Consider the following 22,913-nt stretch of genomic DNA (forward strand, 5'->3'; position numbering starts at 1 on the left):
TTTCCATGGCCCCATCACAATTGCCAAATTTGGACTCTGTTATACATCATCCAACAACGGAATATATCATTTGCATTATGTAACCCTCTCCCAAGTTGTGACTGAGACAAAAAGTAGAAAGAGTTCCTTGATAACTGGCATGCATCTGTGAATTGTAGTGCAAGACGATCGGTGTGAGAAGTCATTGTAACCTAGGAGACTAGACACTATGAAGCCTATTATGATCAGGCCTGGGCGTAGTGGGCGTAGTGGGGCTACGTGGAGCAGCGCGTAGTGTGGCAAAATCTACGCACACTCGCGCACTCCGCGTAGCCCCACTATGCGCCGCCCGCCTCCCGCCCGCCCTAATTTAAAAATAATTTAAAGAAGGTTAAAAGTAAATATAAACCTCCTTACCTTCAGCGCGGCGTTCCGGGGCTCCCTCTTCTTTCTGACGGTAACTTCTTCACGCAAATGCGCATGCGCGGACACCCGCGCATGCGCATTTCTCGCGAGAAATGCGCATGCGCGGGCGTCCGCGCATGCGCATTTGCATGAAGAAGTTACCGTCAGCAAGAAGAGGGAGCCCCGGGATGCCGCGCTGAAGGTAAGGAGGTTTATTTACCTTTAACCTTCTTTAAATTATTTTAAAATTAGCGCGGGTGGGAGGCGTGTGGCGGGCAGCTCTGCTTCGCTACGGTGTGCGCGTAGCGCTGCCTGCTACGCTTACTTTGTAAACTGCGAAGCAGGCAGCGCTACGTGCACTCCGTGGTCGAAGTGGAGCACGACTCCCAGGGTTAATTATAGGTGACCGAGATCATCTGTTTCAATTCTGACTGCCTAATTACAATGTAGGTGGTCGGATTTGAAACCGGCTGGTCATTCCGGCTGGATTCGGACGGGCTCAAGGAGCCCATCAGCCAGTCGGAGGCTGTCCCATAGTCCCAATGGATGACGTTTACGCATTGGGATTATGATGCTTGGTTTCCAACTGGCATTCTATGCCAGTCTTTCCGACATGGAAAGGCTGTCGGAAAGCGAATTTGAGGGGCCACTAGCAGGGCCCCCTTATCTCTGCAGTCTACTATAGAGGGCCGAGGGGGCACCTATGCTGCCCCCTTGTTGATCCCTGCTCCGAGTGGCTGGCATCCTGAGGTGCCTTCCACACAGTGCAGGGATGAACACAACCTCCCATTTCCCCATGGGAGCTGGTGTTACAGCTGGTGTACGGCCATTCTACATACTCCTATAGGGAAATGTGAGTATGGTGCGGTCGCATCTTAATTAGTTGGTCGGTCCCAATTCCTCCATGATGTCGGTTAGAGGCACAATATCACACATTCTATATTTTCAATTCTAACAGCTTAAGTTATCACCATTTCTCACAAAATGGGTAAATGAATCAATTGTAACAGCAGTGTGTGTTCGATAGTGTTTATCATTTGTCCCCACTGTTTCCAATAATCTGCGCGCGCGCAGCGAAGTCACTCTAAGCGAGCAGTGTGCTGTATTTAGCGCGCACATCCCGCAAGACCGTTCGCGCCGCCGCTTTTAAATCGCGAGCGGCGCAAAAAACGATCATTCCTGTGACTCTGGGTTTTGAGAGGGCACAGCTGCGGGTCTGATTGTGACACTGTAAACAAGTATTCGTGTTAATTGCAGCGCCCGTGTGCGCTGCAATTAACATGAATACTAACTCAAAGGCCCACAATCAGCCCCGCAGCTGTGCACTGTTAAGAAAAGAAAAACAGTGTCTCAAACACGACGTGTGCTTTAGCACACGCTGTGTTTGAGACTCTGCTTTTCTTTATTGTGCACAGCTGCGGGGCTGATTGTGACCCTTTGAGATAGTATTCTTGTGAACTGCAGCGCACACGGGTGCTGCAATTAACATGAATACTAGTTTAAAGGGTCACAATCAGCCCCGCAATGATTGGCAGGTTTTGTGCTTTTAGGTGTCTTGACTCGTGAAAGATTACGAGAATGTTCTTCTGTACATTCGTCATGGAACGTCCGCTTCATGCACCCTCGCTGTGTTTCTATCACACAGTACCTCCTGTGGTGCACGGATGCTACATGCTTTTTTTTGGGTAACGCGCCTTTCTGGCTGGAAAGTCAACTTGGCAACTGTGATCTAAACTGCAGAGACGGGTAAAAGTAAAGGCCTGTGCCAGTAACTATAATAATAAATGAGGAAATCCTAATCCAAAAATGAATCACTGCGTGTGTGCCATCAGGACTGACCATAATCTTTACCACAGAGCTGGCTCGTCACCTTCCTCAAAATAAAGTGTTCTGAAAGTCAGGTTAGTGAGACTATACTATCAGCCTAGCTGTGGCCTAAAAGAGTGCCTCCCGCGCTCCACTTTCTAATGCAGCTTGCTTACAGCTTATGGTCGGCGTCAATCGAGTGACTCTGCAGCTGATTATAATAAATTATGAACGCCTTCTAGACTGCTTTATCTATTTTTTGCAATGTTGGCTGCAGTCTGATAAATTAGTTGTTTAACAATTATTTCTTATGCTTTGGAGCAGTGAACTTAAACCATCTCATTGCTCAAATGGGTGTAATGTCCGATATTTATATGTTTCCCTCTTCACTCCTTTATTTTGATCGCGAGTAAGTGTCACTCGTGGTCGCTGATATGTCACACATAATTTCACTGAAATTATGAAAATGTCACACATAGCAATCTGAAACCTTGGCAGCGATGACTTGGGCTAAGGGAGTACGTAAGTAGTTTAATTTTAGCGCCCAACAAAATTCACAATGTAAAGCAATGTCAAATGTGGGTGTATGTCAGGGTAAGCTGAGGCCCAGTACAAATGGACATGCAGAATTCACCCACTTGCATCATGTTTGTACTAGTTTATCAGCTCGTGGCTTACTACCTAAAGTAGCAACAGAGGGGAGGTAGAGGGGATGTACTCACAAAGAGAGCGAGAGAGTCAGGCTGAGACAGCACGCCCGAGTGCCAGAGAAAGCAAGCCCCAGAGACCGAAAGAGCACGCAAGCACCATGAGAAAAATGAATGCACAAGACTCGAGAGAAAGCCAGAGTACGGGTGACCCAGACAGGGCATGGGCAAAAGAGAGATCATGGGCACGAAAGAGAACAGCAGCATGGGTTTCAGAAAGAGAAAAACAGAGAAAGAGAGAACATGGTTGCTACAGAGAGTGACATGGCACAGGTGAAAGAACAGGAGCACTGGCACTGGAAAGCGATTAGGAATGTAAATGCCTATGATTGATTGATATACATTTTGCGAACAGTTCAGATCGGAGGACAGTCAACACAGAGCCATTAGGTTTTCAATTAACTAAACTCCTCTAACAAACCAAAGGCTATCATTTTGTGGAGGAAGAGCTTCCCTACTGCAGCTTAGTAAGGGAGGAGGTGAGGTTGCTAGCTTCCCTTTATTGTTTTAAACACATTAACTGCGTTTTGTCCACATTCATTTAACACATCGGAAAAGTTGTAGTTGTGATAACTCACAGCTTGGCAACTGCAGGGACCTTTCTGACACTCCCTTTGCAGATTCAGGTAGGCAGGCATAGATACACTGAACCTATGTGAATAAAACAAGGCGCCAGATTGTTCAGTTTGTATAGAATACTCTTCCAGCAGATTTCAACACAGCATCTTACATCGCTTCACATGAATAGAGCACAAATTCACAACGCTGTCCCTGCCATCACCGTTTCTAAAGGTGGGCAAAAAATTCTGCTTCACAGAGCCTGGAGGACACCACAGATAGATACAGGAACTTAAAAGTGGATGAAGTCATGGAATTGTGAAACATAAGGGCAGGATATTGGTTGGAAGGCTTAGATTGGTGATACAGGGCATTTTAAGAAAGGTCAACTTGTCTCCCATTTTGGACACTTCACAGCCAGAACTAAATTCTAAATGGTCTTTGCAGACAGAAGTGGCTAATAGTGTGAAAACCTGAAATAAAAATTGAAAAATATAAAGAATTGTGCGGTAATTGGGGAAGCACCAGGCCTATAATATGTTCTGCTCCAGCAGTGACTGGCTTCATGGCCAGTTTGCTATTGCGGTCTTATTGCAACAATTGGGCAACAAAGGCGGGGATGGATGTTATCACAGAAAGTGAGTGATGCCCCCATCTACATGCCACACTTATTAAAGCCAAAAAAAGGATCCATAAATAAGTGAACAAGAAACACACACTCCATCCATGCAAGGTAAATGCCTAACCCCAAGGCATACAAAGAAGGGAAGGGACAGACTGCTTGGCCACAGTGCCGGCTCTGTGAAGCAGAATTTTCAGCGCAGACCTCTCATCACAGTACCCCACCCAGCAGTTATTAAATGTAATAGATTGATCAATCCAAATAACTGACTAACATAGCCACCACTCAAATTACTTTCATATTTCACTATACTAATTCAACACTAATCCTTATGGGTTCCGGAGTAGCGTGCTACTCGCCAGAAAAGCACTTCAACACTCATCAGGGGTAACAGGTGCTATATGAATGCAAACCTTTCTTCCCCTTCTATGCCTCCGCTATCCTTCTTACTCCAAATAACTGACTAATATGTGTGGAAATGCACCGTCATTTCAGTTTTTTAAGCAAAAGTTTGGAGGGATATTTGGCGATGGACACACGCGCAGTCTGGTTCCTGGCGTACATAGCCATGGCTGCAGCGCACAGAGACCCTACACTGCCGCACACAGAGGACAAAAATTAGAGGGAACATTGTTAGTCCCTCAAATAAGTTGAAATGTATTGGAATGTTTGAAAATAAAATATTTGAATGATGCAAAGCTTAAAGTCTTGGAGTGAGGCACAACTTACAATAATTGTGTGATGACATTTCTTGCTGCTTATTGCTTTTTGTGCTTCTGGCAAGTCAGATTTTGGTGAGGTGTTTTTGTCAATGCAATTCGTTTAATCCTGTGGTCTGTTTTCTTTGCAGTGGGCAAGCCTCACAAATGTAATTACTGCGGCCGAAGCTACAAGCAGCGCAGTTCCCTGGAGGAGCACAAGGAACGCTGTCACAACTATCTGCAGAATGTCGGCATGGAGCAATCCGGTACGGGTCTGACACACCATGGTAGGTAACTGGGGTGGTTGAGATCATGGTTGAGGTGCTCACAATGGATTGAGATGTAATTACCAGTGGTTGAGAATAAATCGAGCAACCCATCCATCACTTTTTGTATACTTCATACTTTTCTTTCTATCCCCATTCGCTCTGTCTTCCTGTAACATTCTTCTATTCCTTAGTGGTGGCCGATAACCTTTCAGAGGTTGCCCCCATATATTGTGGCTAAATGGAAAAAAACAAGTTTAATGAAAATGCTCAATCTACTCACGCTGAAAGAGGAGTACTTCTCCTAAAGTTTTGTTCCTCCCTATGCCCACCATACCATGATGTGCCAATATCACTCACCTAACAGCTATGTAATGAAGTCCTCTTTCCCCCATATTTCAGACATCCCATAGTGTGTCTGCCTTATATCAATGATGTACCCATGTCCCTCCTATGTGAAGTAAAGGACAGTGCTGCCCATTTGGGAACACCCTCTTCAGTCTTTGTGGCACACTAAAATCTCTTGGCATGACTAGAATATGTGCCGCCAGAGCCGTATCTCTCTTACAAGATCTCAACATTGCAGAAATCAACTACTGATGTGTCACGAGGAAAAAAAAAAGTGACACTCCTTTCCCCCAATATCCTCCTCATGTCTACCCACACTTTGCCATACGTTTACCATGTACCTCTAGGCACTATGGACTTTTTGGTAATAAGAAGAATGAAGACAATTTGGTTCTACTGGACATGCTGTCTGATTCTGTGTGAACTTTCATTGGGTAATGGTTTGAGATGCTATTGGTAGGTCAGTGCTACGAATGTAAGGAAGATTCTAGCTTCACGGTTCATCCATAAATCGGAAATTACCTCCAGGACACTGGTGAAGAACCTATGGATATTGCACATATATTTGAATAAATGAATTAATTAATTAATGTATAAAATGTATGTTCCCTGGGAAGTTCTTGGCACTAGCACCCAAAAGAAGAAGTGGCCAAATCAGAAATATTATCAGCAAAAGAGGTATCTTTTGATATCTTTAAGTAAAGAAGCCATGTTGGGGATCGGGCAGAAGTGAAGCAAGAGAGAAATTCTCAGGTGGAATGACTGCTGGCAATGCTGACATGATAGACAAGTTGGAATAATAAGATGAAATGAGTTTATTTAGTGCAGAGAGTGAGTGGAGTGGCAGAGAATAAGCTGGAGCAGGATGTTACAAACAACAGTGAGTAACAAAGTATTTACAAAACAATGCTTGCTTTATTTTGGAACCAGTGAAAACTACAAGCACAGTAAACCGAATCAAAGTGTTTTAGACTACAGAGGTAACAAATGGCTAGGTTCTGAATTCATTGAAGTCTGTAGATTCAATAACTTGGAAACCTTTGATACACAAAGCCTTCTGGCAGCAATTGCACTATGGATGTAAGAGGCATTCTGACAGGCTATCCATTCTGTATCTGGGATAAAAGTAAAATCTGATGTTCTCTGCGAGTACACTGAACAACTTTACATGCAGTCAGATGTCATATTATCCTCTCTGGCCCATGAAAGGCCTGCATTTCAATGGTGGAATCCCTAACCTGCTACGAACACTCACCTCTGTGGGCATTATTAGCACAGAACTGGGCTGACATTTCTGCAATCTCAGCAATCAGTTTCTCTCTCTCTCTGTCTCTCTCATGATGTTCCTCATGCACTATATCTAGTTCCATATATTTATGATTCATACAAGGCTCAATCCTTGGTCTTCTTACAACGTGAACACCATGTAACTTGGTGACATTCTTCTTCAGTATTTCTTAGCATCACTGTGCTGACAACAAACAAAGTAGTGTTCTCATCCTTCCCGCCTTTCCCCCGCCCTCCCCTCCATCCAATCGTCTGTGGCTGCCTGACAGCCTTTTGGTGTGTGCAGACAGAATATCGAGTAAAAAAACAGAGTTGCACAAATGTCGAGTCATAAATATTGTTGTCCAGAAATATCGACAGCAAGAATATCGTGGATAAGAATATCAACTTAAGGTAAGTAATATTGATTTTAAAAATATCGAAGTGTATACTATTGTTTGCAAAAATATAGTTGCTAAAAATATTGTTTTTTTAATTCATATGTATTTTAATATATATTTTATATGTATGTGATAAATGTTTTTTTTGTATAATAATTGTTTGTATTGTTAATATATGTGTTAAATCTTTCGTAGTTTTTAATTTTTTTTATTTGAATTTTGTGCTTCTAGTTCTGTTGCGGGTTGTGGGTTTCTAGGGGAATAGGGTGGGAAGTAAGTTAATTATATTAAATTAATTAATTATTTTTTATTTCTTAACATTTGGTTCATTGATATTTTCTAGTTTAAATGTATGCAATTTATTATTACTTAATTAATTAATAAATGGTTGGTAATTAATTGTAGTTAATTAATTGGTAATTAATTATGGTAATTGTGTAGGTAATTTTAGGTGGGTTGTGGTATTTATACGTGTAAAGGGTAGGATGTAATTTATTTTTAATTTATCGATGAATACTTAGGGGCCGATTCCAATCCTGGAAAAAGGCTGTACGAATCGTTGTACGGAGCGTTTTCTCCGTACGACTGGTACCCGGTAAACTTTCCGTACAACCTAGTAAGTACGATTGGTACAGAAAGCCTATTTCCGTACGAATCGTACAAAAGACCGTACGGGTAAAGAAAAAAAAAATCGGATCCGGAACAGCCTGTACACGACGTCCGGACGTATTTAAGCAGCGGTTTCCGGCCCAGCAAGTACGATTCGTCCCTATGGCACTCCGTACGGCTCTTTTCTTACGGGAGCCAAAAACAGCCGGAAAAGCAGAGTCCCAAGGGGTACGAGTCATACAGGCATACACCCCCATGCGTTGTGTATGTACGGTGTTTACCCCAACATTGCGTATGTACGGTGCGTACTGGGGTACGCACCGTACATACGCAAGGTTGTTGTAAGGTGCGTACATACGCGATGTTGGGGTACGCACCGTACATACGTGAGGTTGTTGTAAGGTGCGTACATACGCGATGTTAGGGTACGCACCGTACATACGCGAGGTTGTTTTAAGGTGCGTGCATATGCATGGGGGGGCCTGTACGACTCGTACACCTGTACGACTCGCACCCCGGGAACAACTTTTCCCGGGATACAAGTCGTACAATGTTCGCTTTGTAGCGGGTAAAGTCATTCCCCGTGTACGGGACGTTTTCCGTAGGATTCGTAAATCGGAAAGCCGGTCAGGGTCGTACTTGTATGGTCGGACTGTATTTTTACGATTCGTACGGAAAAGTGTCCGGGTCCGTCTCGTACAACTTTTCCCGATCCGATTCGTACGGATCGGGCTGATCCATATGTATTTTTCCCGTACGAATCGTACTTCACGGTTCGGACGGGACTTGTACGATTCGTACGGAAAAAATTACGGATACGAGTCGTACGGAAAAAAAAAATACAGGATCGGAATCGACCCCTTAGTTGGTAAGTAATTTTAATTAATTAATTGATAATTCATTATAGTAATTGTGTAATTAATTTTAGGTGTGTGTTGTGGTGTTTATAGGTGTAAAGGGCGGGAAGTAATTTATTTTTAGTTGATGAATTAATAATTTGTTGTTAATTAATTTTAATTACTTAACTGGTAATTAGTTATGGTATTTGTGTAATTAATGTTAGGTGTTATGGTATTTGTGTAATTAATGTTAGGTGTGTGTTTTCGGGCTTATAGGGGTAAAAGGTGTTTAGTAGTTTATTTATTTTTTATTATAAATGTTTGTTAATTGATATTAAATAAATGAATTACAATGTTATTATGGTAATTGTGTAGTTCATTTTAGGTGTTTTGTGGTGTTTATAGGAGTACAGGGTGGGAAGTAATTTTTGTTTAAGTAATTAATATATAGTTGTTAATTAATGTTAATTATTTGATATTTTTGGGTAATTGTTTATTTTGTGTGTGTTGTTTTTACTTTTAAAGGGGTAAAGGGTGGGTATTAAATACATTTTAATAACTTTATTATTAGTTGTTAATAGTAATAGTTTTTAATTTAAAATTAAGTTTTAGTTGTGTTTTATTATTATATAGTTTAATTTAGGTGTGTGTTGTGGAAATTATAGTGTTAAAGTGTGTGTAGTCAATTAATGTTTATTAGTTTTTTAATACATTTTTTTATTGATTACTCATTAAGTTAAATATGGGACTAAATGTAATTTAAAATGTTGAAGTGTTTTGTTAATTGTGTAGTGTTCTAGAGGAAATACAATAAACACATTTATGTATTAATTATTTTTTCTTTGTAAATATTTTCTAGTTTACATCTTTTTAAATTTATTTTATATAATACGTGTAGGTTTTTCTTGTATGTAATTACTATTATAATATATTTCTTTTTTTATTTGATGTTTCATTTTTTAAATATTTTTATTTGTTTTTTATATATATATATTTTTTGTTTGTTTTTTATAACTATTTGCGTGTGAATAGTAATTTTTGTCTCTCCGCTATCCAATACTTTCCCTAATGTTGCACTCAATGGAGTGGGAATAGTAATTTTTACCTCTCCGCTATCGAGCACTTTCCCTACTGTTTCACTCACTGGAGTGGGAATAGTAATTTTTAACCATCCGCTATCTAACACTTTCCCTACTGTGGCACTATAGGTCTCCCCCTGTGTGCGAGTCGTACGGGTGCGGGTGTCGGGGGGTCTGACACGGACCCCCGAAGTCTGACTCCGGGAGCTTTTGCGAGCCGGACACTCCGGCTCGCACAGGCTGTCCGACGCGTGCATTGTACTGGCTCAGTCGTGAATCGCATCCATTGCACGCCACAGTTAGCTTACGACCGAGACGTACGGAGCGGTTCGGACCCGGAAACGACTCGGTCGGTCAATTTCATGTAGCTCGCATCGTACTGGTTCACTCGTATAGCTGTACGAGTTGGCCGGAAAACACGTGTAAGGCCCGTCGTTTTTTTGCGGCCGGATCGCGTTTTGTGCCCTTCCGACCCGGATCGGAATCGCCCCCTAAATCATTACTTTCCCTACTGTTGCACTCTCAGGAGTGGGAATAGTAATTTTTACCCTCCCGCTATCCAACGCTTTCCCTACTGTTGCACTCACTGGAGTGGGAATAGTAATTTTTACCCTCCCGCTATCCAACGCTTTCCCTACTGTTGCACTCACTGGAGTGGGAATAGTAATTTTTACCCTCCTGCTATCCAACGCTTTCCCTACTGCTGCACTCTTTGGAGTGGGAATAGTAATTTTTACCCCTACGCTATCCAACTCTTTCCCTACTGTTGCACTCACTGGAGTGGGAATAGTAGTTTTTACCTTCCCGCTATCCAACGCTTTCCCTACTGTTGCACTCTCTGGAGTGGGAATAGTAATTTTTATCTTCCCGCTATCCAACGCTTTTCCTACTGTTGCACTCTTTGGAGTGGGAATAGTAATTTTTACCCTCCCGCTATCCAACGCTTTCCCTACTGTTCCACTCTCTGGAGTGCGAATAGTAATTTTTATCCCTACGCTATCTAATGTTTTCCCTACTGTTGCACTCACTGGAGTGGGAATAGTAATGTTTACCCCTACGCTATCCAACGCTTTCCCTACTGTTGCACTCACTGGAGTGGGAATAGTAATTTTTACCTTCCCGCTATCCAACACTTTCCCTACTGTTGCACTCTCTGGAGTGGGAATAGTAATTATTACCCACCCGCTATCCAACACTTTCCCTACTGTTGCACTCACTGGAGTGGGAATAGTAATTTTTATTCCTACGCTATCCAATGTTTTCCCTACTGTTGCACTCACTGGAGTGGGAATAGTAATTTTTACCCCTACGCTATCCAACGCTTTCCCTACTGTTGCACTCACTGGAGTGGGAATAGTAATTTTTACCTTCCTCCTATCCAACGCTTTCCCTACTGTTGCACTCTCTGGAGTGGGAATAGTAATTATTACCCACCCGCTATCCAACGCTTTCCCTACTGTTGCACTCACTGGAGTGGGAATAGTAATTTTTACCCTCCCGCTATCCAACGCTTTCCCTACTGTTGCACTCTTTGGAGTGGGAATAGTAATTTTTAACCCTACGCTATCCAACGTTTTCCCTACTTTTGCACTCACTGGAGTGAGAATAGTAATTTTTACCCCTACACTATCCAACGCTTTCCCTACTGTTGCACTCTCTGGAGTGGGAATAGTAATTTTTACTTTCCCGCTATCCAACACTTTCCCTACTGTTGCACTCTTTGGAGTGGGAATAGTAATTTTTACCCCTACGCTATCCAACGTTTTCCCTACTGTTACACTCACTGGAGTGGAATAGTATTTTTTACGCTCTCACTATCCAACAAAATCTCGACTTTTTTTTACATTACATTTATTATTTTTACATTTTAAGCTTTTTTATAGTATTTTAAGTATGTTTTATTTTATTGTTTTTAATATTTAATTAATTTCATATTAATTGTAATAAATTTAAAATATTCAATATTTTAGCTAACTATATTTTAACATTCTATATTTTGGAATCGATATTTTAGTACTTACCTATTTGTAGATAGGGATTCTATATTCTGTACTTCTATATTTTGGAGTCGATATTTTGGGCATTCTATATTATGTCCCTCGATATTTAGTCACTGAACCGGAAATGTAAATTTAATTCCTCCGCTGTCCAACACTTACCCCACGGTTGCACACACTGGAGTGGGAATAGTTATTTTTACCTCTTTGCTATCTAACACGTTCCCTACTGTTGCACTGATTGTATTGTGAAATTGAAGTTTGAATATTTTTTAATAGTTTAATGTTTAAATCTAATATACATTTTTGGTTTTTTATATTTTGAATCATTTTTATATATTTTTTGTATATTATTTTAAAATTTTAAGCTAAATTCGAAATAATAGTTTATGAATTGTTTTAAAGTAAATATATATGTATAAATTATTATATTTGTGTGAATATTTTTTATGACGTTTATTTGTTATACTTTATTAAAATGTAAATTCAATTTATTTTATTAAAATTATATTTAATATTCAATATATTTAATATATATTATTTTATTTTATATTTATATAAAAGTCGATATTTAATACATCTATATTTTTACATCGATATTTTTTGTCGATATTTTTGTACTTACCTGTTTAAGAATAGGAGTCGATATTTTTGTTGTCTATATTTTTTACTCGATATTTTTAACATTGATATTTTTTACATCAGTGTTGTGTCAGTGAACCCCTTTTGGCAGTGGCTGCCATGCTTCTGGGCTTGCTAAATTTAAAATCCTCTCAAAGTGCTATTCGCTGTTTCCCCACATACACTGCCCTTCCACCAGTCTCTATCACCATTCTGTTCCCCCTGATGTTCTCATATCCTCCTACTCCAAAAGCATTTTTGTTGTAATATTTAATACCAGTATGCACAAGCTGCTAGATTCCAGCAATTGAAATCTGCCCTACCCTCCCTTTTCAGGCTGCTGAGTCCTTCATCAGCATCCTAGTGAAGAATAAACAGGATTGCTAGCTCAGCCTCCTCAATGGTCACAAATAATGTTTCTTCTCTTTTGTGCCCTGCACACACTCTCTAACCTCTCCCACAGATACTTTGGCTGTGTGTTTGTTGAATATAGTGCGCTGTTGAGGCACTGTACTCTTGTATTCAAGATAACCCTTCAGGCTTCTCTTCTCCTTTCCTGCTGTGTTGTTTCATGGTCAGTGTTGTTAGACAGACATCATATCAAAATCAGCCTCCACCCATTTCAGGAACAGGTCCTTCAACCTCTTCCACCAAGCTATCATCATATCCGCTCCCTTGAACGCCAATCAACTGCTTTCCGTTGTTGAACTCTTCCTTCATGCTGGCGGCTCCTCTCCTATGGTGGAGGAGCATCAACGTACTGCTTTCAAGCAGTGCAGAAGCAAAAACATAAAATGGTAATAACTTTCAGTTATTATCATTTTATGTTTGGCTGCTTTGCAGGTGGGTGGGGCTGCTCTGCGAGCAGGGTAGTGGAGGAGTGGTTTGCCCACTCCTAGAATTGTGCTGTGACTGTTTGGTTGGCCTTCTCGGGCCGCCCAAACCAGTCATGCGCACTTTCCCACTTTTCCATGCAGGCTGCATTACAGCCTGCATGGAGAACAGGGCACCCCTACAGCCCCTGGCTGAGCGCTGTGTCACGGCGCTCAGACCAATCACAACGCCTCAGTTGCAATGGTGTGATTGGCTTAGAGGAAGGAGCCTGGATGCCTGCTTCCTGTTCCTGAAATTGGAAGCAAGAGAGCAGGAGCAGCGACGCAGGAGCGGGCGGCGGCAAGGTGTTTGATTTTTTCAAAATTTCGTTTTTTTCCCTTCCTCCCGCAATCTTGACCACCCACGCAACCCCCTCCTCTTCAAGATACCCCCCCTGCCCCCCACCCGTGAGTCATTCCGGCCGCTGCTGAATGCCTTCCTCCACCAATTAGAATGACAGCACAGCTGATAATTGTTTCCAGCCCCACACAGATGACTCACATCAGACACCTGTACATCTTGATGCAAACAAGCAAGCCTTGAAATAAATTATATGTATTAAACTGCCATGTCAGTGCTTCATTATCTGCAGCTATGCTTCATGAACACTTAGTATTACCGCTGAACGACCAATGTTCTCATGTACCACATTATTGGTTTGTACACTGTCTATGTTCGAAATGATCCAGCCCCAAATAAATACTAATAAATAACATTGCTAAGAACCTTCTAAGATAGAAACGCCTAAGTAGATTAATTAATTTTTCTATTAAAAAAAAAAAAGGTTGAATATCAGCAGCGTGGGTACACCTTTCATGTGTATGAGGCTCACAAAATGGGCACCACGTTTCATTTAATAGCAGTTCAGTTTCCAGTCACTGCAGAATGGTTTAGACCATCCATTTAAAGTGCCTTTATATGAGTAAACATTGTAGTAGTGTCCAAGCAGTGACTATTGGCAAACCTTGAAACATTCAATCTATGCTGAAGATCTGTAATGCGACTTGACACAGAAGTGTTAAGATAAGGTTAAGAATAAAAGTAAAAATAACAACTAAAGTAATAACAATGATACACTGTAACGTTCTGCAGTGTGGACTCAGTTCTGTGCAATTCATTGAGACATACTAACATAATTATACAGGTGCTAGCTCACAGCAGTACAGCAACTTGTTCAAAGATACAATACACCCATGCACCAGAAGACAACCCCATGTTCTTCAGGGCTTGCATTCTCATGAAGCAATGTATTGAACTTCATAAACAAGGGCTATGAGACTTTAAAAATAAGTTATTATAAAATTGTTGGGTGAAGGCCTTGCTTGGTAGGATATTAGTGTATTTTTCAAGGTTTGGGCACTGGGGCAATATACCAGGAGTAGTGGCTGTACGTTTTTTTATCGGTTGCAGTGTTGGGGATAAGATGACTTGTGAAAAGCAGTGTTCTGCATCTGGAGTTCCAGCAAAGATTGCACTGAGTGTTTTGGCAGTTTGCACTCAATTAGCGCAAGTGGAGAACGAATGGCACCCAAAAAGCGGGAGGGTTGTGAATAGTCAGTCACTTGATGCTGGTTACACTCAAGAAGTTCCACACAACGTAGATCTTAAAACAGTGCTACAGGAAGTGATGGTGTTTTCAGCTAATATTTATCCAGTGGCATAACACAAAATGATGGAGTCTCCCAGCAAAATGTTATGAGGGGTCCCTGAGTCGCCCATATCTGACAGATATTAATTGGCCTTGGACTGAATGAGACCCGTCCTGAAGGATTGGGGCTCCCTGAAGTGTTGGTGGCTTCCCTGAACAGCAGCTGCAGCAGAAACCAGGCACCGCACACCTTATAACAAACAACCACCAATAGCCGTACATTAAACACCTGTCAAATGGCTCCAGTTGGAACCTGCCATGTAGAGGAAGAGGTAAAGCACTAATGTTTGAGATGCAGAAGTTTTGTTTGGGGATATTCTAACGGTAGGGAAATATAAACATTCTACATTTTGTTTGTACATGTCTATTTACATTGTGCTGGTAGGATGAGGCAACCCTATACTTTACCAACATTAAAACAGAGGTAGGGCTGCGGGCTGGGGCTATTTTATATGCATTAAGAGTAGGAATGTTGCTGTAAATATGCCTGCCTTGCTGAGTGGGCGCTGGTGAGCCAGAGCGCGCTGCATACCCTTGCCATAGTAGGTGTGCCAGTTCTGGCCAAGCATGGCCTTGCTCTACGGTGCCAGACCGATGCAGGTCAGGGAGGGTCTTGAAAAAGAGAGACAGTGCAAGGGCTCTTTGAGATAATCGTTTCATTTTATGATACTTCGAACCCTGAAATGCCAGAGCATGCCACTGTCAGTTTTGAGTCAATGAGTACAAATCTGACTGACAGCAGCAGCTCAGGGACTGTTGGGAGAAGAGTTTTTTAAGTAAACAGTTTTGGAATCATTGCCTGGCACGTGGCTTTGTCCCAGCCCTCCTGACATGTTAGAAGCACTGCCTGCCAGCTTGTCTCCGGCTGTCAGCATGTCGGCTCCGTTAGGAGAAGAGGGCGAGAAGAGAAGGGAAAAGAAGCAGGTAAACTCGAATCTCATTCTGCGGCCTTGTGTTGCAGCATGCGAACGTGCCGTAACGGCGAGCCCCTCCCTGCCTCGCCCGGCCAGGTGCTGCCACAGCTTGCGGAGAGAGACAGTTTAGGAGAGGTGGGGTGACACCGCTGCAGACCGATCCAAACACCGCCATGGCGCCTTGATCTCTCACCGCGCTGCTCGGGGCAGCTGCCGCTGCTGCTAGGAAGCGGAGACGCACAAGTGACACAGTCTTATCTCTGAGGCATACGTAGGATGAGCTCACAGCGTTCGAGTGTTTTGTCAACTGGCGAAGCAGGCGCTTTATTTATTTTTTCACTGATCACTGCATAAAACATACATGAAGCAAACACAGAGGACCTTTTTCAATCACGAAGTAATGTAAAGTAGTGGAAATATTTCGGGGCAGTGTTTTTGTGATCTACTGCTTAAATAAAAAAAAAACAGTTCCTTAGGAACATGTGAGCAGAGTGCAGTGGAGCGATAGTAACAGCTCTGCAAAGCCGTAAGAGGAGAAACAAGGGCAGGGCATAAAACATCAGCAGGTAAACTCAGAGACAGAGCGGAGGTTCGTGAAGTGACAGGGTTCTCTGAAGGGTAACACACAGAAACAAGGGGTTAAGATTGCAGTCATTTAAAAAATAACAGGGCACGGGTCTGGAGGTAGCAAATCAAATAGGAACTTGGGAAGCATTTGTTGGATGTGCAAGAGGGCATAATGGCATGTACATGGTCGGACGAGTCCGGATGAATTCTGTATTACATAAAAAAAAAATGACATTTGGGTTCAGAATTCTAAACCACTTGTCTCATTTTGGTGATCGCCCATTAACTCGAATTTGAAAATTTGAAGTGCTACCTGCAGAAGCAAGCTGGCAGGCACGAGCACACCGTCAACATGTTTCATCCACCACTCAGGAGTTTGGATTAGCCACTGGGAGTTTAAACATGTAATAGCTGCATGTTTCAGGAATTCAAGTAAGATGTACACTATTTCTTTTGTTTGGCATCTCCCTCTTTCTACAAATATTCTTAAGATTGACACGGGTCCTCGATTCACATCTTGGCCTCAGTAGGATCCTTCTAGCTGCCACAATGAATCCCAGACACTATTGCGTTCACAAACATCCAGATCCACTCAACCAGAGCAGGCTTGAACTACATTAGGTCAGCAGATTGGGGCCCTTTTTCCTGCTGATGTCCGAGCCTGTTCTTTGGGTTTGGTGAGGCTCAGCGGTCCAAGTCATGGTGGAAATGTTTAGTTAAAGCAGGTTCTGACTATCAAAATGGAGAACATAAGGAGTCCCTTGTCACCCACCGATAGCTGTCTGCTCTGGTGCACCTTATAGTGTGTACGTGTAAATTTGCTAAATGAATGATTGGTCATTTTTCTATTTGCAAAAAATAAGCTTAAAGCGTAGCCAGCTTGGTTTGACGTACCGTTTTGGTTCTATGTAGGGCCTCCCATGGACGAGTGCAAGGAAGAGACCATGATGGACAGCAGTATAGCCCTGGTGCCTTTTGAGAGACCGGCGGTCATAGAGAGACTCACAAGCAACATGGGAAAGCGTAAAAGCTCCACCCCACAGAAGTTTGTGGGTAAGCAAGTTGCTGTCTTTTCCTTGATAATGCTAATTCGCTTTAAGCACTTGTTGTTATAGCCAGCTCTGAAAATGTTCTTATTTTGATCGGTCCTGAAAGTTCTAAGTTACAGTTTCCCTAGTGGTGTAAAGACAATTCATTCCAGAGTCTGATTCGTCTGTGGTGCTTTCAGGAGATTAGCTTGAAGGCACATGCCTCTGAAAGGTCATCGAGAGGTAGGGCTTTCAGTCTCATCCTAGACATTCAATTTTCAACCAACAGCCATATAACTCCTGCAAATTCTCTAACCCACTGTCCAGAAAAAGCAAATCAATTACAACTGATGATGAAACAGCATACTCCCTGCAACCTGCAACCTTTAGACACCCGTGAGACTAAAACCAATATCATAAAACACAATACAACGAACAACTAGGCTATAATACACATACTACGAGCATCAGCTGTGAGGCTCTAGAGAACCAGCAATCAGCAGCAGCCACACTTTATCCAGCCTTCCAGCAACAGATATTAGAAACCACACAGTGTGAAATGTTTATCAATGCAATACACAAGGTAGCCTGTAGGAGACATCAAGCACCCTTTAGCCATGCAGTGTCACACGGCATTGAACTATGACAGTAAGGCCCAAATATGTTAAAATAATTGGTATTCAACATAGCATCAGCAGGAAATCACAGGCAATATACACCTCAATAGCTAATAGGCCGAAAATTAGGTAAATAACAATGGATTGGCATATGTTCTGCAACCCATGCACCCTGTAAAAACGACTCCTTGAGCCTAACCACAAACAGCCCAAGTAAATGCCTACCATAAAGGCCTTTTAGAAGTAACTGTACATGTCTTTCCTACTATGTCCAGAGCCATTGGAAACAATATTCTTTGCAGCATTAGCGTGTTTGAGAGCTAGATAACGACAAAGACTCCCTCAAGGTACATCTCTTAGCAAATTAGACTTTGACATCTAAATATTTGAATGCAAAACACCCCATGCATTTTCTTCATAATATGATTTTTTCATTCATTTTGAATAATCCTTTACTGCAAAGCTTGTGAGCTGCTTAAACGGACAATTTTATTTAGTCAGAGTGAAAAAAATACACTTCAGGTACAGCAACTTTAAGAAATCTCCCTCTTTAAATTAGCCAAGGAAAGCCATCGGGATGGAAACAAGATTACAATTTTTGGCTGTTAGTGAAGGTCTAAAACCAACATCCCTCATACCCAGGAGATGAAAATTCTCCACAACAATGGAAGAACATCATGTTTGCGCACCCCCTGCACTCAGTTTTCTATTGTGGCCACATTGGTTCTTGGACATATCTGCGGACTGTAGGACGGTGTGGGTTTGCCTAAAGTAGGGAATGCCTTTCAATTGACTCCTGGTCCTGACTTAGCCTTGTGCGTGCACCAGTTAGTATTTTTAGCAAGCATGTGTTTCCTGACTATGCTTGCCTGAGATAAATGCCCACACTAAGAGGCCCACACTAAACCTCTGAAGTTTGTTCATCTATTGTGGCAAAAAGTGCAACGGCCAGCAAAAATAAAGAAACTTTGCACCATTTATTAGTGAACTTAGATAGAATGAAATAATATGAGAGCAAATCAATGTTGTTTAAGTTGTAGCATGGGCAAAGGAGGATAGGTGTGAATTGAGGATGAGACACCGCCTTGAGGAAGGATCAGTTGACTTTTTGCAAGGTGAAGTGGACACTAGGCACAATCAATCGGAAGTGGTCAATGTTTATGCGATGTGGGCTTAGTCTTCATATAGGCAGATAAGAAGACGACATGATGTGTTAGAGGAGTTAATGATCTTTGGAGTCGAGTGTATCCTGTTGGGAGGAGGTTTTTTCTAATTACTGTAAGAGTTAGTGTTCTGTGGAAGGCAATTTGGCTTGTGTGAAAGGGTCAGAGTATGTTGCAGAGGAGTTTGGTCTATGGGGAAAAGGCATGGCATGTTTTGTAGTTAGATGTGAGGATATTCTTACAAGAGATGTGTCACTGAGGTAGGAGGCAATTTAAGAATGTTACATTTGTGCGTGGTCTGTGGAAGGTTGTTGTGCTTGTGTACAAAAGACTCAGACTGCTGACAAGGGTGTGGTCTGTGGTAAGAAGGTGCAATCTGCAGGAAGGAACAATGTGTCTGGCAAGAGGGCTTTATCTGAGGGATGAATCATTTGCTATGACGGAAGACGTGCTCCATGAAAAAAAATACATGCTAAAGAACATATGTACTGCTGCTGTGGAGCTGGGACCCTAGACCATGGGATTCTGATACTGTGAACCACCATCTCTCAGTGAATTATTTATAAGAACATAACACGGACAAAATAACCCAACCCAAACATGTAAAGTGTTATCCTGCTTTAGAATGGGGGTACCTAACCAATGAATGAATGAGATAAGGTGTACTTGGTAAAAGCACATGAGTAATTTGAGTTCTGGCGGAGCGAGCTAGAAATAACATAAAAACTGTCATTATGTCTTAACAATTGTTAGTTATCTTTGAGTTTTAATTTCATTTAATTGCTTTTGTGTATGCAACCCATCCCTTACGCCTGCATTCTTTTGGTTCTCAGGTGAGAAACTAATAAGGTTTGGCTACCCCGAGATCCACTACGATGTTAACCTGCCCTACGAGAAGGAAGCAGAGATGATGCAGTCTCACATGATGGACCAGGCCATCAATAATGCCATCACCTACCTTGGGGCTGAGGCACTGCGCCCCCTGATGCAGCAACACACGAGTAGCACAATTGCAGAGGTGGCCCCGGTCATCGGTTCACCATACAATCCGGTCTACCACGCAGGCCGAATAGAGAGGCCCACCAGCAGGGAAACATCAGACAGCAATGACAACAACCTAGATGGCCCCATCTCCCTCATCCGACCAAAGAGTCATGCCCAGCAGAGGGAGACTTCACCTGGGAACAGCTGCTTGGATACCACAGATTCAGAGAGCAGCCACGAGGACCGGCAATCCTACCAAGGAATCTCTGCTTTCGCTAACAAGAGGAAGCGGAGCCCAACTTACATGAAGGAGGATGGCAAGGTTCTGAATTCTGGCAAGAACTCGGCAGACATTTCAAAAGACATCTACAAGGTCTTTAACAGTGAAGGTGACCAGGTCAGAGCCTTCAAGTGTGAGCACTGTCGTGTTCTTTTTTTGGACCATGTCATGTACACTATCCACATGGGTTGTCATGGCTACCGAGACCCACTAGAATGCAACATCTGCGGCTACAGGAGTCATGACCGCTATGAATTCTCATCTCACATTGTCAGAGGCGAGCATACATTCCACTAGAACTGGGCCTTCTGTTGGCATGGGTCATGAAGTAAAACTGGACATGAAGAAGTACTGCACTTAAAATCCCAATTTTTCCTCGGACATTTGCAGATTTTGGGTACATCTCTGGGGTGGGGTGCTATCATTTGTTCTAACTTGAAAAATTGTTATCGTACTATGATGTATTATCTTTCCTTGATACATTTGCCCTGGTTTATAGAAGGAGCTACAAAAGAGAAAAAGAGATATACATATATAGATAAGTATGGGGAGAAGAGAGTAGGAGAGAGTGAGTGCCTATAATTGAGTCTAAGATACACCCCCTCAATGTCAGTGTCAGAACAATTGAAGCCACCCAGCGTTTATGCAATCGCTTATTGCTCAGTCTATGGGGTCATAAAAGTGGTTAGTGTTTTACCTCGGATATCATGAGACTGGGTTTTGTATGAGTTTGTTAAACACTCCTATAATATTTAGGGAAAACGTACCAGCTGTAGGGCCATGGCTGAAACGTGGGAGACTGGATCTCCTGACAGGCTGCTTTTTTGTCATTGTAAAAATGCCCTGGGATTGCAGTAAGTCATGTGGATCATAAAATTGGACAGGGTGCAAGGTTGTTAATGTCATTCTCTCCCATGTTGTGGGGACGGCTGTGTGTAGTTCTGCATCCTCTTAAGGCACAGAAACGAGTCCTGGGAGAGTCCGTTATTGGCTACTCATTAACACATATATATATAGAAGACCCTGGAGTGGAGCATGTTCAGGACATGAATCTAAGGACTTAAGGAGGTAAAAGCCTTATATAGTAACGGGACAGTGGTTAGTGAACGTAGAAACAGTCAGAGAAACACTTCAAGAACAAATAGAAAAAAAAAACGTGAAAAATGATAAATTGAAAAAAATAAAACAAAAAGAGGCTAACGCCCCATTAAAACAATAGTCCGCAAAATGTCCTGGAAATGACTCTAAAGTTAGGAAAGACATGCAGAAACAGATATTTTCAGTAATAGCTGTGAATAGCACAAGCACAACTGCTTATTTCCAACGCTGACTACAACTTAAAGTATATTTACTGCAAAGCAGTGGAAGATTCCTTTGTCTCACAGAAGTTGAGCCATTTCTAGACTACTGAAAACGGGAAACAGCCTTTACCACGAAGGCTTTTCTACGCGTTACGGTTACAACGGTACACTTACCTCGTAAACGTCTTCACAACGCGTATTGCTTCCACGACCATCTTTACCACGCAAGCAACATCATCACGGAACGTCTTCTTCCTCATCCGGAAAAATGCGTCAGTCCTTCTTTAGTGTCCTCAAAGACATGAGAAAAAGGCAAAAAAAAGAAGAAAGGGGGCTTGGGGGGTCTCCCCCCCCAAAAAGAAAAAGCGGGGTAAAGGAAAAATCGAGGTAAAGGCAATGCATAGAGAAAAACATTCCGTTGTAACGCATGCGTGGTAAAGGCATGCGTTGCAACGGAATGCGTAGTAACAACATATATTCACTGAAAACACCACACAACAGTCCCATGTTGGAGTGAGCATTGCGCTTTCGAGGTTGTAGTCTCCATGGCTCAGTGTAACGCCTGCCTTGGCATTCGTCAAGAAAGGGGAAAGAGTGTGAAGGGAGTGTGGCAGCAGTTTGCTCTGGCAGAAAGATCAGTTGCACTGAGCTTTCTTTCTGTTGAAGCCCTTTGTGGTCTCGTTGGGCTCCACTCACCCCCTACAGTGTAAATGACTGCTTCAGTGGCACTTTGTCACCCAGGTCTCCAGGGTATTACTGTTACCCCATGGAATGGTAATCATTGCATGTTCTTTGACTGATGAACAATCAAATAGACCTACTGGGCTCCAGACATCTGATGTGCATATTACACACTGTTGTCTGCACTGTAGTCACACTATCCCACTGACCTATCGTAGCAGCCCCATCTTCCTTGTCCTGTCCTCTGTTAATCATCCATAGGCAGGGTGTGCTTTGAAGTGTATCTTCTCACACCCAGGCTGCTGTGTTATTGCTGGTGAGCTGCCCTGCTGGTGCACAGTGCTCTCGCTCTCAGTAGGGTGAAGCGGTACGTTGCGGCAGGTGTGACATGAGTTCCACCCTGCCTGCTCTCTCACAAAGGGACACACTCCGCTTTTTGTAAATCACCTACATCCAAGGTGTCCTATGCACTTAACTCGTAGGTTTTGTGTTTGAAAAGGGAAACACGTTTTAGCTACACTCCCATGTAAAAGAAGCAAGCTTGCCACTAGGGAAATTCGGGTGATTTCTAAACAGGGTGGGTCCTGTGAAAGGCCGATAGGTATGAAGTGATGTAAGTCACCCGCAAGACCGTCTGCCTTTGTCCATGGGAT

At 42.4% G+C, this 22,913-nt stretch overlaps 1 protein-coding gene across 19 annotated transcripts in view; it reads left to right on the plus strand.

The window, feature by feature from the left end:
- LOC146857876 (zinc finger protein Helios-like) overlaps window positions 1–21,887 on the plus strand; it is a 186,221-nt gene extending 164,334 nt beyond the window's left edge. For 10 of the 19 annotated variants that reach the window (XM_085648564.1, XM_085648581.1, XM_085648567.1 and 7 more), the window contains 3 exons: window positions 4,928–5,065; window positions 17,119–17,259; window positions 19,848–21,887. In XM_085648564.1, coding sequence (XP_085504690.1) covers window positions 4,928–5,065; window positions 17,119–17,259; window positions 19,848–20,575 — 1,007 coding nt within the window. In that variant the 3' untranslated portion in view covers window positions 20,576–21,887. The remainder of the gene's footprint in view (window positions 1–4,927; window positions 5,066–17,118; window positions 17,260–19,847) is intronic. The other 9 variants (XM_085648570.1, XM_085648580.1, XM_085648571.1 and 6 more) reach the window with 1 other exon arrangement.
- Window positions 21,888–22,913: the final 1,026 nt, after the last annotated feature.

The sequence above is a fragment of the Triturus cristatus genome, chromosome 3_2 (assembly GCF_964204655.1).
Source record: "Triturus cristatus chromosome 3_2, aTriCri1.1, whole genome shotgun sequence".
Classification (NCBI taxonomy): domain Eukaryota; kingdom Metazoa; phylum Chordata; class Amphibia; order Caudata; family Salamandridae; genus Triturus; species Triturus cristatus.